The sequence below is a fragment of the Fringilla coelebs genome (genome assembly GCF_963513975.1).
Source record: "Fringilla coelebs genome assembly, chromosome: 8".
Taxonomy (NCBI): domain Eukaryota; kingdom Metazoa; phylum Chordata; class Aves; order Passeriformes; family Fringillidae; genus Fringilla; species Fringilla coelebs.
In genome coordinates, this window is record NC_140066.1 from 19,001,751 (window position 1) to 19,016,572 (window position 14,822).

At 41.5% G+C, this 14,822-nt stretch overlaps 2 protein-coding genes across 4 annotated transcripts in view; one reads left to right on the top strand and one right to left on the bottom strand.

Moving 5' to 3' along the window:
* MAPK8 (mitogen-activated protein kinase 8) overlaps nt 1–5,134 on the top strand; it is a 38,859-nt gene extending 33,725 nt beyond the window's left edge. Inside the window, exon 12 of one of the 2 annotated variants that reach the window (XM_084209964.1) lies at nt 181–5,134. In XM_084209964.1, the coding sequence (XP_084066090.1) occupies nt 181–326 (146 nt within the window). In that variant the 3' untranslated portion in view covers nt 327–5,134. Of the gene's footprint in view, nt 1–175 lie in introns of both variants that reach the window. The other variant, XM_084209965.1, reaches the window with a different exon arrangement.
* A 4,072-nt stretch (nt 5,135–9,206) lies between these two features.
* Nucleotides 9,207–14,822, bottom strand: part of ARHGAP22 (Rho GTPase activating protein 22) — a gene marked incomplete at both ends in the record, with an annotated part of 114,134 nt that continues 108,518 nt past the window's right edge. For both annotated transcript variants that reach the window (XM_084210346.1, XM_084210345.1), the window contains 2 exons: nt 9,207–9,435; nt 13,419–14,322. In XM_084210346.1, the coding sequence (XP_084066472.1) occupies nt 9,207–9,435; nt 13,419–14,322 (1,133 nt within the window). The remainder of the gene's footprint in view (nt 9,436–13,418; nt 14,323–14,822) is intronic.

Below are 14,822 nucleotides of genomic sequence, written 5' to 3' on the forward strand. Positions count from 1 at the left end.
ATCTGTTAAGCCCCACGTTAAAGACTTGTGGGTTTTATTTATTTTGATAGTGGATTAAGACACATCTCTTCAAAATTGCCAAAACAGGGAAAAGCCATTAGGAAGAGACAGATTATTGCAAGTACTGAACTGTGCAACTGTATCTGCAACTGATTTGCTGTTTTGTTTCTCATAGCACAGGTGCAGCAATGATCAATGGCTCTCAACACCCATCTTCATCGTCATCTGTCAACGATGTGTCTTCAATGTCAACAGATCCAACATTGGCCTCTGATACAGACAGCAGTCTAGAAACCTCAGCTGGACCTCTGGGTTGCTGTAGATGACTACTTGGTCTTTTGGGGGGTGGGAGGGGGGTCCTTTTAGTCATTAATAGGGCACTTTTAAAATTTGGTGGTATTTTTGAGTGTTTTTTCAAAAATAATCATGGAATTCATCATAAAGTGCTGTAATTTCAAACTGTAAGTTGTGTTATAAGCAGCCACTTTTTTGCTGTAATTAACTGTAAAATATTAAACCTGGTAATTTTTATTGTGGTTTTAAAATCTGCATATTTGCTTTACTATTATGCTGCTGATCTTTTTTTACTGAATTTGTAAGATTTGTTTTATCAAAGCACATATTAATGTTGTGGTCATTACCATATGATGAATTATTTAAGATTTTATAGGTTATCAATTTTTTAATTAGAATTTATTCCAGATGTTTTGTTCATGATATCCTTCAAAGTTTTATGCTTGGTCATACATCTGTGTCCAGGAGGGGGAGAGAATTCAGTGCAGCCAGCTATAGTTTCGGGCATTCTAATGTGGTGCTGGGTAGTGAACAAAATCCTCTTTTATTTTGGCCACTTGCCTCTGATACTTCAGCAAAAGCAACAATTAGTGAGGGTTTTTTTAGAGAAACAGGAAAAAACCTTTGCAAAGTAACATTATCTGAATGGGTTTATGAACTTAAGAAAGCAAAGCGTATCTTCAAAGCTGCAGAAATATCCAGCCTAGCAGAGTAATGTGATGTTTTCTGCAGAGTTGTGGCATGCCAAATTTTGTGATCACCATAAAACATGAGGATACTTCATGAATAATACATTGCAATGCCAATAAACTGTTTACTTCTAGCTCGTAGCCTGTTTTTGTACACACAAAATGAAGTGTATCCAGGATGTTTAGACTGACAAGAGGGAATATGAATATGTGTAGCTACACATGTGAGATGTGATTCTTGGGAGTTCTGGTTCTTGCTAGTTTTGTCTACTAAGGGAAGTGATTTTTGAGTGCTTTTTGGGTCAAAGAGGGAATGACATGAATGCAATAGGGGCAAAACTTCAGCTACTCTTTCTCCACCGAAAGTAACTGATTGCTAAAAACCATTAAGTGGTAGGAGAACCTCAGGATTTCTGTAGCTAATGCATTAATTGAGCAATATATGCCATCCAAAGGGGGGAGAAGTAGTGCTGTATAAATTAATATTTATCTCTTTCATTTCACCATAAGATCAGTGTAGCAGAAATCTTAGCAGTGGTTCATTTTAAGTCATAAATATTCAGTAGTTTTCATTAACAAAGCTTCAAGTTTCAATACACTTTTTAAACAAAAGATATATTGACATATATAGAACAGTTAATAAATAGTCATGTAAGATGGTGCTGCTCCTCACAAATATTTTAACTGTTTACATTTTATATTTACAGAATGATTTATGTATAACTGACTTAAGTTTATGTATGAGTTAAACAATCATTCAGAATTTATTTCTTTGGAAAATGCAGATTTTTAGTGAAGCTAGGCTGTATAATTGATTGCCTTGTGTAGGTGCATATTTTGTGTAGTGAATTAGAATGTGAAGAGGAATTCAAATTAGTAAAGCTCACAAAAATGGGCATAAAAGATATGGAAGTCTTGCCAGGCACTGAGCATAAGCATATAATGTAACTGCCTGCAGAGGTCATCCAGGAGTGACTGGTGGTCTTCAGTGTGGTTCCTTCTGCTTGTTGGGTTAAATAAGCATCTTTTTGAAGTTTTAACTGAAAGAGGAAAATTTGTCTTTGCAGTAAGTTTTAGAAAAACAGAATTGATAGTAATGTCAATGTCCAACATGTCTTTTTGAAAAACATGCAGTGTTGCAAGGAATGGTAATGTCTCAAAGATAACTAAATTGATAAACTGCACAGTTGTTTTCCTGGCCTGGCTAGACTGCTGGTAAGTGCTGTGTGCGTGTAATTTTGCTTTCCTCATTTATATCTAATATTTCAATATTGCCTTCCTAAGCTACATTTGTTAAGGCAATTATTTTTGCAGGATCCTGCCAAATTGTATATTACCTCAGAACAAGCAGGACAAGTTTGGATTCATCTAGCACTGGAATGTAGAAAATGTTGAACAGAGACCAATGGAACAGTCTATTTTGTAATTTTTTTATCAAAGTTTAAGCTGTGAATTAAGCCAAAATATTAGGTCAAACAAAAGTACTCCACTGTTTTATAGGGTCAAGTGATAGTGTGGTCTGCACAGTGTAATGAAGTTAAGACTGACAAAAGCAACTTCTGATGCCTCTCAGTGCTGTTAAAAATAAATTGGTAAATATAGTTCCTATTTAAATTTATTTTAGACTCCGCTGGATTGCAGTGATGATTGAAATATTTTGAAACTTAAAAATATTTTTTGCTATCGCTTTCCAGTGTCCAAAGTATATAGTAACTGAACTGAGCTGGTAAGTGCTAAGGAGAATTGAGCTTTTCTTCTTTCAAGGCAAGGTTAGTGAATGTGTGGAACTGCCCACTGCAGCCTGTTGCAATGTGTGAGCAAGCTGTACTTAAAGGTATTGCTTCAGTAGGGTCAGTGCTTTGCCTGTGGCAAGAGTTCACTTTTGGCACCATCTTCACAGGAGTGTTGCTTTTTCTTTTTTTCAGTTGCTTGCATTTTAGGCAAATTCAGGTGATGGCAGATTTCAAAGGCAAACTCATATTCAGTAATCAAATTATCACAACAGCATCCTAGTCTTAACTTCCCTTTTTATTTGTTGAAATATAAATTTTTTCAGATAGGTGTACACTGCCACAGATAGCAAACAAATGGGTAACTGGAATTCAGCTGTCTTTGTCTATTGTCAGACTATATGCTATACAATACACTGTACAATTTTAAAGTATTGTTAAGTTTTATTTTAGACTTTGATTTGGAATCTTCTCAAGACAACAGGCTTCACTAAAGTGCATGCAACTTTCTAAGGCCATTCCAATCCACTGGGAGTTGATATGGATTGAATTACCATGAGCTGTCTGTTCTCTTACCTCAGGTGAGGTTCAAAGTTGGGCAGTAGTAGTGAGATTGATTTCTGCCTTCTCTGGGCAAAGCTGTGGCATGCAGCAAGGGTAAAGCAGCTCTCTCCTTCTGTAGAGTTAGTTGCTCAAGAACTTGAAATAGAGATGGGCTGGGGGGAATTAGTACCCTTAGAGTGTACTGAGATGCTGTGATAGGAAGTCTTTTGTTGGTGCAAGACAGTGGCTCAGAGCTGCTGTGTTGGTGTGTGTGAGCAGCTGTGCTGCCCAAGCACAACTCCCTGGTGGAACATGCTCAGCCCTGGGTCGGTGCTCAACTGAGCAGATGTGGCACTTTGCCCTGGCCAAGTTTGGGCTTTTAGCTTTGAAGAACTTGTACTATGTGAGATGCAGCAGCATCTTTCTGGGCAGGAATTCCAGGTGGACATAGCCTCAGCAGCAGTGGTGTGGTGGGAGTATCCTGTGTCCCCTGCACGAGCTGTGCCAGTAGGGCCCTGCTGCCCAGGGCTGGGGCTCTGTAGGGGATGGATGGATGGATGGATGGATGGATGGATGGATGGATGGATGGAGCGTTCAGCTCAGCAGCGCATGAAGGAAAATATCAAAAACCTCCTACAGCCAATAATTCGAAGAGTATGACAGTAAATGTTTCTTGATAAAGATCATGGGTAAAAGGGGAGAAGAAGGTTCAGCTTACACTTGGTCTTACTTTTTCAAGTTGCTCAAGGGAGTGAATTACAGTTTCTATATCTGTTTTAATTTGCTTTTGGCAGCAGCTTGTCCATACTGTTACATTTTATTTTCCTGTCAGTGGTTTGGAGCAATTGAAGGAGAGCCTGTCTGTATTTTTCAGCAGAATTAGAAAGAGGTTTTTATTGAAGCAGTGTGATAAGACTGTACGGCCTACCCAAATTTTCAATTAATTTAATATATTCTTAGTTAAGGGCACTGGATAATAGTATTTTAAGTGGTCTCTCTCACTCACTCCCTTCTCTTTGTATGTCTGTGTTACAGAAATGTGTTACAAATCAGATCACATTGTGTTTCTATTTCTGCAGTTCAAAATTTAAGCTAGGTTTTCTTGAACTACCTCACACAAACTTTCTACGTTTCTTAAGTAAGCAAAGCTAACCCTTGCTATTGGAACTACACTGAATGTGAATAGAAAATACACCTCCTTTAGGAAAAAAAACCTATTGGCCAATGTTGAGACAATATCAGTATGTTTCTTATCTATTTCACGTAAGATGTTCATGTGTAATATATATATAGCCTGTGTACAGTAATGTACATCTAGATTATTGTGTTAGCTGTAAATTGGTGATTTTATTATTGTAGTCTGGTTTTGTAGGGTAAAAATAGCTTACTAGTAATGTCAGCTCATCCTTTACACTTTACAAAAGGAATAATTCTTGGTAAGCTTTGCATACAGATGAATTACTTTTGTAGGCCCAATATCTAGTCTATTTTTGAGAGTTCTTTAACTTTTATTACTAAAGTTGAGAAAAAAATCCCACCCCAATTATTGTGATCATTCCTTCTGACCTTCTTGAAGTATATTCTTAATTTTATTATGTCCCAAGAAATACGAAGGGGAAGATACACCATTAAAAATACTGGGGAAAACGAATTTTTTTTTTCTTCCCCACATTTGATACCTTTTTCTGCTTTTCCTTTATTCCTTCCAAATAAGCTGTTGGTGGGCATTACTGAGAACATTGTGGGGTTTTTTTAACTCGTTCATGCCATAGGTCATTACATGTGCACCACTGGAATGTATACATTGTTATCTAGTATGTCAGTTGGTTATAATGATATTTTAAATAAAAAAGAAAAAAAAAGTTTGACCACCATGCATTTAATGTTTCTTCATTGCCAGGCTGTGATGGATTTCATAGGGATTGCATACTAGGGCTGCACTTGAAATCTCATTAGTGAGAGTCCTTCCTGAGAATTCATCTGTTTTTTAATGGTACTGTCCTGGCTTGTGTGTGAGCTCACTTGTGGGCAAAGTGATATGTTTTTTTTTTTTTATTTCTTCATTCCCATGGACTTTGGATGTGCCACAGGCTGCTAACAGCATTCATGGCCTTTGTGACCAGTGGGAATCCATTCTCACTTCCTTGCTGCCAGCTGCAGCCACCTTAATTCCTGGAAATACAACTTCTGAGAGCCTGTCCTGCTGAAAGAGGTAAGCCTTGGGCTGCCTAGTGTAAGGGAGAATCTCTCAAAACCGCATTCTGCTGAAGCCTGGAGGATCTGACTTATGGAGAGCTGACTTGGATGCCTGGACCACCCACTGCACTGACACTTCTCCCACAGGTAAGTCCCAACAAAAGTCACTACCAGCAGGGTTTCAGTGCTGCCTTAACAGCTGCAGCTGCCCTTGAGCTGTGCTAGTGGTGCTTTTGGGGTCAGTTTCAAGGGAAAGGGACTGTGACCACAGTGCAGGCAGCTTTATTTATCTGGGTCACCAATTTATGGGATGCTCTTCTAGCAATGTGGTGGGGGACTCAGAAATGCTCTTCTTTATTTGCATATATCAGCATGAAGTGCAGCTAGTTTCTCATGATAATGTTATTACAGAGCAAGGCCAGAGAGAGCTGTTGCTCTGCCCAGGATTTGTCTGGTGGCTCAGGACTGAAACACTCCTTAATGCTGCTGGCTTCAGGGGACTTCAGCTCTTGTGAATGTAGATGAGTCATTAAGCTATTAATTCATGTTCCTTTTTGTGTTATAAATGCCATGACCTACCGAAGTTTTCTTCATTATTCTGAAGTGTTGCTGTTTTGTTTTGTTTTTTTTTTTAAAGCATATGTGTGTGTTGGAGTTTTTTTCACTGAAAAGTTTTTACTATTGTTTTTTTTTTCTGCCTGCATAATAGTGGAAGGGATATTCCAGGCTGGGAGGATGGCACAGGTGAAGCTGTGGTTAAAATTTATCTATTCCAGGAACCTTCTGTTTAATTAACAATAACCAGACAAACACTTGCTAAGAAAGCTGACATTTGAATCAGGGACTGTAACAAGTGAAAGGTCTGCAAAATAAGGAGTAGTGTCCAGTGCTTGCTGTGGGGAAATGCGTTGGTGGGGAAGAGTATGAAAACAGGAAAGGTAGGAAAAGGTGTATCATCTTCCTCACATAAAGGCATAGTGTTCTTCAAAGATGTGTACAGTGGATCTCATTTCTTGCATAATTGCTCATGTCAGGAATTCAGCATTATGGTCCTGCTGCTGCACTTGAGGTTAACATCCCACTGTAGTGCATTTTAGTGTGAGCTGGGTTGTTTGCAGCTTCTTGCCAGGTCTATTTACTGCAGTGGCTCATCTTCAAAAGCAGCTGAAATTTATTCCTCATGAACAAGAGCCATAGATGTTGCTGGAGCACAACAGCCAGTCTGGAACTGGTTTGTATCACTCCTCATTTTGAGTGCATAGAGTTTGTTTATATATTAAAAATACTTAATTTTATTTTGAATACCACATTATGCAGTGTTACAGATCTCATGATCCTGTCCTGGATCTGCAAGTTTGTGATAGGTGGGTTTGTTAGCAGTTACCTGAGGTTAAATACTTAAGAACTGAGCCCTGCTGACTGGGAGACTAAACACCAGGTACACCAGACAAGCAGTGACCAGGGCTGCTTGAGTTTGTAGTGTGAACTAAAGGGAGCAGTCTGCACTGGATACATACAGGGGATAATGAAATATAACTAAAGGGAGGTGTGGGCTGTCAGGGTGGACACAGTGAAAGGCTTCTATGTTTGGGTAGAAATAGAAGAAGACATTAAAATACCCTGCTTGCTACTAGTACTGGGATTGAATGTTGCTTTCTGTCAGTCCTGGTGTTCTACTTACAGCCACTAGACCACCCTCCAACAATAGCAATGTTTATTTTCTGGTGACTGACCTCGTACCTGAAGCTCCCTGCCACACTGCTTGCTCTTCCAGCTCAGTCACTGTTACTGCTTCTCTCACATCTGGTTATGCTGCTGTTCTAAGTGGCCATCTTATTCCTTAAAGTATAACTTCTGACCATTGGTAATGAATTCAAGGCAGAGGTGGGGAAAAAAAGATGCTCATGCCTGCAGGTGGCAGGCAGCTGCTGCTGAACATGCAGGTACCTGCCTCATGCTGGGGCAGTAAGGAATGCAGGGCAACTGGGGAGCCTGGGAAATAGGAAAAAGGTTTTGAAATAACTGAATGAACCAGTCCACATGACTTACTATATCACCTTGCTTGACATGTCTTATCCAAGAAAGATTAGGTTAAAATTCTGCTTTTTGCTCACTTTAAATGGTTTAAATTTTTTACATTTCTATAAGAAGGAGAAGTGTTACAGTGCAGTAGAAACAAGTTAATACTTAGATGTTTTAAATATTGAAATACCTGGATATGTGTATGATGCTGAGGAGAAAGTCAATACTGAAAGATATACTATCTCCTGGTATGTAAAAAACCCATTCTAAGGTTATTTCCAGACAGTGAGTCATAGTCTTCTCCAGTAAGAAATGAGATTCAGGCCACTTTTTCAAAATACTTAAAATAAGCAATCTTCTTCGTTACAGTCCATACTTTCCCTTTTGCCAATTCCTGTTGTTGTGGCACTTTTTGTCAAAATTCTTCTTAGAGACTCCCAAGCTACCTCAGGATGTCAAAGATGGAGTGCCAAGACAAAGTGAACAGTGCTGGGCTCACAGGTGAAATTCAAGCTGAATCAGGTGAAACAATTTTCTGTGTGCAGGCTCTGCATGGCTCAGGGTGTTAAAAGTGCTATGCAGAACTTCTTGAAATCACTTGGAAAGGAAGTCAGCCCCAGCAGCAAATTACCAGAACTTACAGCTTCATTCTAATGATTTTTCCTTAGCAGAAGTAAGGAACTTGGGATGATGGGTTGTTTGCAGTATTCTTCCTGTCCCCTCATCTCCCTGTAAGAACTAACAACAAAAATATCAGCTGGTGTAATGAGAAATGTTACAAGGGAGTGTACACTGTGCAGGCAAGGCTAAGGATAGATCCCCACCCTCCCCCCTTTACCACCCTGACAACCCCCACCCCAATTGCACTAATTCCTCTTACCATAAGTTTTGCTATTAAAGTTTGGATGTGTTTTGATGATAAGAATCTTCCATCTTCTCCCTTAATACATATATCAACTCAGGAGATTTTTTTTTTCTTGCAGCTAATACTGCTCTATTTTTGGCTCAGAAAACCTTCAGATACCTAAGGCAAAATGTGCATATTTAAAGTTCCACAGAGTTTGTGTAGCCAAGCTGATTATTAATCACAGTTTAATTTAAAGCTGCATTTTTTGAAACACTGAAACCATTGGGTGGTTAATGGACAAATTGTCAAGATTTTGGTATCTTCAGCATGTTTGCAGACCTTGTTTTCACCATATCTTCATAAAATAATACCACTCTAGGAAAGAAATTTGAACAAACTTTATGGAGGGAATGGGGCAAAAGCCACCTCATTAAATCCGTCTGGCAAACGTCGTGGCTGTGGTGACAGGCTGGAACTGCCACCTTCCCAAGCACAAGAGTGGGAATCCCTCAGCTCCAGGCTCAGCTTGTCTGTTGGTTCTGGCCATCCACCCACCCTGCAGGACCTTCCACTCTCCTTGGGCCAGCAAAAGGATGGTGCAGCTGAGTCCAAAGATGGCAGCAGGACACTCTGGAGAAGAGTATCTTATTGTTCTGTGGATACAGAGGGGACCCACTCTTTCTTGGCAATCTGACACTAAATTTTCAAGCTTTATGGTCAGCAGACTTTCCCAGCTGGCCCAAATACTATAGCACATGTAAAGACAACAGGGCAAGTGTCACTGAGAGCACAATCACTATAGAATTACTCATGATACATGAGTATACCAGAACAAATGATGCATTTTCACTCATTTTGTCAGGAACAGGATTTTCTATACTTGTTCTACTTGGGGACTTTAGCATTTTGACTCCCAACAGTTAAACAACCTAATGTTGAAAAAAATTCTTCCATTTCCTTCTGCAGGAGGTAATTTCTCTTCTCAGCATCTTCACGAGCGCGTTCAGAATTCCTCAGCTTTATCTCCAGCATCGTGTATTTCTTTCGTTCTTGGTCCAGTTCTTCTTCTAACCTAACCACTTGGTTCCTCAGGTCTGCACTTGTTTCTTCAATTCTTAAAACCAACAGAAAAGAAAGAAAAAGGCTTTTTAAAGTGGCTGGATAAATACAGCTGGATAACTATAAAAACTAAGAGGAACAACTTAAATTTAACATATTCTAAGAGGAAGTTTTAAAGGAGAGAACTAAATGCTATTTCATTACTGTTCAATTTAGGGCAGAGCTTCCTTTATTTGCATGTTGAGAAAAATGCTAAAATCTTAGAAAACAATGCTTACTTTTCAGCACCAGACTGAGATTGATTAACTCCTTAACTCCTCGCTTAGGCAAAGTTCAAGTATATAATCCCAAAATAATCTTTTTCCATATAGGGATACTGTGTTTCCCTATATGGATATCCAGTACAGAGGAACATCCTTAGAGATCAGCTAGGAATGAGGTCACAGTCCTCCCTCACCAGCCATATGATTCTATTTTCTGTAAAGTTTATCACTGACAAGGGGGTGAGGTACGAGATTTTGTGAAACCCAGTCTTTCATATGAGGAAGACCCAGAAGAAGGGTTCTTAACTGGATCTGGGCACAAAGCTCTGTAGCAAAATTCAGAGCTTTTCACTCAGGAGCTCAAAGAACAAAGTTCATGGTTTTGTGATTTCAAAGCACAGAAGGCACAGCACTTGCTGTTCTCCCCCTTGTGTTTCCCAATCACAAGACCAAGTAGTAGCATTAATACTGAGGAAGGAATATTTTCAGATAGGAATTACTGATTACTAGAATATGAATTTAAAAATGAGACTTTTACAATGAAAGATGCCCCTCCTTTAAATAAAATAAAAACAACCTTTTAAAATAATTTCCAACACAAAACCACCCCAACCTCTCCTTGATCGGTCCAATACTCAACTTTGAAGCTGGGGTGTGGCACCCCAGTGGAACTGTGAACAGGTTTTTTTTTTAGTCAGGGTAACTGATTATCAAGAAGGCCACACTACTGCTTCATAACAAAACAAAAATGAAAAAAAAGAGGGACTTAGGCAGTCCCAGAGTGGTCTGAATTCCACTTCATGACTAAGGGGCAACGCATCACCTTAAACTTTGCCCATATGTTCCCTTACATACAGCTAAAGATGGCAGTTTGATTATTGTCACAGTTTTCACAATAAATCAAAGTCACAGGTGCACTGAACTGCACCAAGCAAAAAGCAGCCCCTGTGGATGAAGGCAGACCTTTATGTCCAGCCAGTGTCAGCTGGAATATGACCCTTCTGAAGATGGGATGCTTCCCCACACACACGTAACACCTCTGAGCTGCCAATTACATTTTCTACCGCTAAGTTTAGGGGTCAACTACAGCAGCCTGACCTAATTCAGGACTGAATTACACACAGGGTCACAGTACTTACAGCATTTCTACATTCATAACAGTCCCTTCCAAATGCTTACACTTTCTTAAGAGTGCCAGGTGGTAAACATGAATTACTGAAAGTCAACAGAGAATGTCTGGTAATTATATTAACCTCGAGGGAGAAATGCTCGGGAACAGAGTGGTTACAGAAAGGCAATAAAACTTGCCTCCCTCTGACTAAGAGAGAGAAAATGGGCAGTTGATGAGAAATAACAGCTTTTCCATCAGCAAGTGTTCCTTACCTCTGCCCCAGGCAGGTACTCACTCTGCTTTCCCTTCGCTTATGTACGTGCCAAGAAAAAAAGCTCATATTCTTTTATTAAAACATGTCCTGCTAGAGACACACAGTTCTCCAAACCACACAAGCACATGTACAATCTCAGGGGACTAAATTATCTTCAATAAAATAAAGGTGAGGCAGCCTAAATCTTTTGTGCTAAGGAGCCTCCCTTCTTTGCTAGTTAGCTCCTGTCTTTCCATAGTAGCAGACTTCCATCCAGTCTGAAAAGGAATATAGTTTTGCACCTATAAATTGCTGAAGAGGTAGTAAAAACACTGCAAAATTTTTGAGAGCTGAAAAACTTGGCTTGAAATTCTTAGACTAGACAGCACAGTCCTTCAGGCTGTAGGCCCAAACAGCTGGAGTCATCCTGTTTAATACAAAAAGGCAGTGATTGCACCTTGCCTGGTTTTATGAAACTCTTTAGTTCATTAGGCATTTTCCTCTCAGCTACTTTGCCCTGTGGGACCTGACCAATTTAGAGTCCTCCCCTGGAGCCACAGTGCTCTCTGTCCTGTCCAGCTGCAGGGCAAAGGCAGGTGGTGGAGCTGAAGCAGCTCAACAGCTGGAATGGAGAACAGGTCTTCCTGGATGCTCCTGATGTCAGCAGCTTAAGGCCCCATTGGAACAGTTTTACCGGTAAAAGGTGGAAAACCATCTCTTCCCCCAGGCAGCCTGCAAGAATGTGCAGCTACACATTTCCAGGTTCTGCAGCCTGATATTTCTGTTTATTAACCTATATCCCTGCAACAAGGCTTGCCAGGGCAGCCCTGCACAATTAAATGTAAGGCACATAACCCTCACCTCCCTCCCATTCTGTATCAGTAGGGCATCAAAAAAAACAAACCACATAAGGCATGAACTTCCACTCTCATTCACAGACCCTTCCCAACATCCCATGCTAGCAGCTGCTGGTGTTTCATGAGCTCTTACACCTTGAACACAACAGGTGGGGCTTTTCTCCCACTTGGGGATGTCAGGTGGGAGCTGGAACTGCTGCACAGCCTGATTCTCCTTCCAGCTCCACACACCAAGGCAGCACAGTGCAAGAGGCAGAAATGCAGAAGAGGCTGGCAAGCCACCACCAGAGGAAATCATAAAATAAAGCAGGAAGATAGCAAGAGGAATTCCTACCTTAACAACTGGCCCATGGGAAGAGATCACAGTTCAGATACATTTTTGAGAAACTACCTTAACAAGAAAAAAGTGCCAAAAACTGCAGCCTAAAGCTGCGCTACACAATCCCAACAGTCTTACGTGCTTTTGGGACCATGTTTGGGAGACTGGCATTTTCATACCTCAATTTCCTGTCTGTGTTTTAATAATTGGAGTGTTACAGTAACACCTTAACACAAAAAAAACCCAAGCCCTGAGAACTCAACATTTTGTAAGAAATGGGACTACAGCCCTTCTTCAGTGCAGAGTACTGGTGCTGCAGTGCACAGGGCTGTATATTAAAATATATCTAATTCCTTTAAGCATCAATATTTCATGTGCCTATTTCCCCTGAATGCTTTCCTAGAAGTCTTTCTATTATCACATACACTCATAAAACCTAACATACACAAATTAATGACTCCCTTTTATTAATACTTCCTACAGCCCCAGCCCTATGCACCTTTCCTGAAAGCTGAAAAGAATTTTTCTGAGCTCAGATGGAAAGTACAGCACCAGCAGTTGTGCAAGGAAACATCAGTTGGTAAACAACACAGTTCACGCTGCTCCTCCAAGCTAGGCTGCCCCATCAGCCAAGGACCATTCTTCTACATCAGATACCAAAAGTGATGTTTCTAGAAGTTCAACACAAAAGGGCTGCTGAAAACATTATAGCTGAGATGCAGTCCCAATACCACCACCCCAAAAAAACCTGTGGAAAATAATCAAGAGCAGTTTCCTCAAGAAGTCTGGTGTTGGGAAAAGAAGAAACCCTCAGTTTCAGACTGGTCTGGTACAAGTATCAGTACCTGCACAGATCATCCTTGTTGAGGCCTGACCATCCGGCATCCCAATTCCTCTCTACAAGACGTTTGCTTTGCTATTTCTCTGAGGATACTAAGAGCAGACTTTGGCCTTACCTGTGCAGTTCTCATTTACAGTGAACACATAGAATATGAAGTATTGGATTTCCCTGTGTCACAGAAATCCCCCTTTGTTTTCTTTTTGATGCTCTCTTAAATCAGAGAAAGAAAAGTTGGATTCAGAGAGTAGCAAGTCAAAAGCAGAACCAAATCTGCTGTCACCCAACCCCAAACTTCAGGGCTGAGAACCTGGTACCCTTGGCAGCCCACACCCATGTTCAGACAGGGGAGAGTGTTGACAGATGACTTCCTCGTGCCCCCTGCAGATGACATTACCTTTTGATACTAGTCTCATACTCAGTCCTCTGTTTGCTCATCTCTGTCTTTAGCTCCACCACCAAGCTCTGTAAGGCCCTGGAGCATTGGACAGAGTCTCGGGAAGCTGCAGCCGGGTCACTCTGTTCACTGCTGCTGCTGCTGCAGGCTTCAAACCTGTCCATGCTGTTCTCCAGGTCTGCAGTCTTGACCTCGCTCTGGGACAGCGAGCCCTGAGTTACCCACTCGGTTTTTAGGGAGCTCAAAGCAGAAGAGTCACTGGCCCGGCAGGCTGGGCAGCTGCTCACCGAGTCCATCACGGAGATCTCACAGGACGATGTGGACCAGGTGGTGCTGGCCATGCTGTGTGTGCTGAGGGACAGGCTGGATGAGGGGACGTTGTCATAAGTGGAGAGTCTCTGGGAGGAGCACGAGTCTTTCACTCGTTCCCCAGAGGCTGTCCGGCGATGGCCTCGCAGGGAGTACAGGCCGTTCATCAACCAGTTCCCGCTGGAGGAGAGGTTGGGGATATCTAAGGATGAGCTGCCCAGCTTTGGGCTCACGGACCGAGCTCCCTGCTGGCGGAAGGAATATTTCCATGGAGGCAGCGTCTGCACTCTTTTACTGGGGCTGGTGGCAGGCTGGGTCGATTTGCCGCTGTGCTCTGGAGGAGTGATTTTCACCGCAGGTCCTGGAGTGGCCTCCAGAGCCACAGCATTGCCAGGAGGCAAATCAGTGGGGCTGGCAGCGCTGTTCTGTGGCCTGCTGTCCTCCCCATCCTCCTCGGAGATCCACTCGACGGTGCTGCGCTGGCGCACCGGTCGGATTTCCAGCTGGCTCCCTGGCACATCCGCCTGAGGAACGGCAAAGATCCGCCCCTGCTCACTTATCAGCACTGTCATCAGGTGCTGAACCAGCGAGGTGCCTGTGGGTGGAAAACAAAGGCAAGCCGGTGAGGAGGCATGAAAGACCTCTGCGACTCACTCCAGCCTGTAGGCTGCACCCAGTTTCTTGGTCTGTGCAGGCCCAGAACTATTCTTATTGAAAAACTACAAATTTCAGCTCAGGCCTTCTGCTGTACTCAGTATCTAGAGAAACTTGCAAGAAGTATGACATCTGCATTATACCTGCACTAGCAGAGGGTGTACAGCAAGTGCAGAAAGTGCTCGCAGTCATTTAAATCCACAGAAATGTGCTGCCACTGTCTTCCAGGAGTGGAGCAGACCATTATACCTAATATAAATCACTTCCTACAAAAGAGGAAAACCTTTAGAAGGGTGAGTAAGCAATTCTATTTTTAAGTATTGCCTGAAAGAGAAAAAGGCAAACATATTTGGGGTTCAAAGCAAGAGCTTGATTCTATTGATGAGTTTTTGACCTAATAGCAAGAGGTACTTATCTCACCTACCACTTCTATTTTATGTC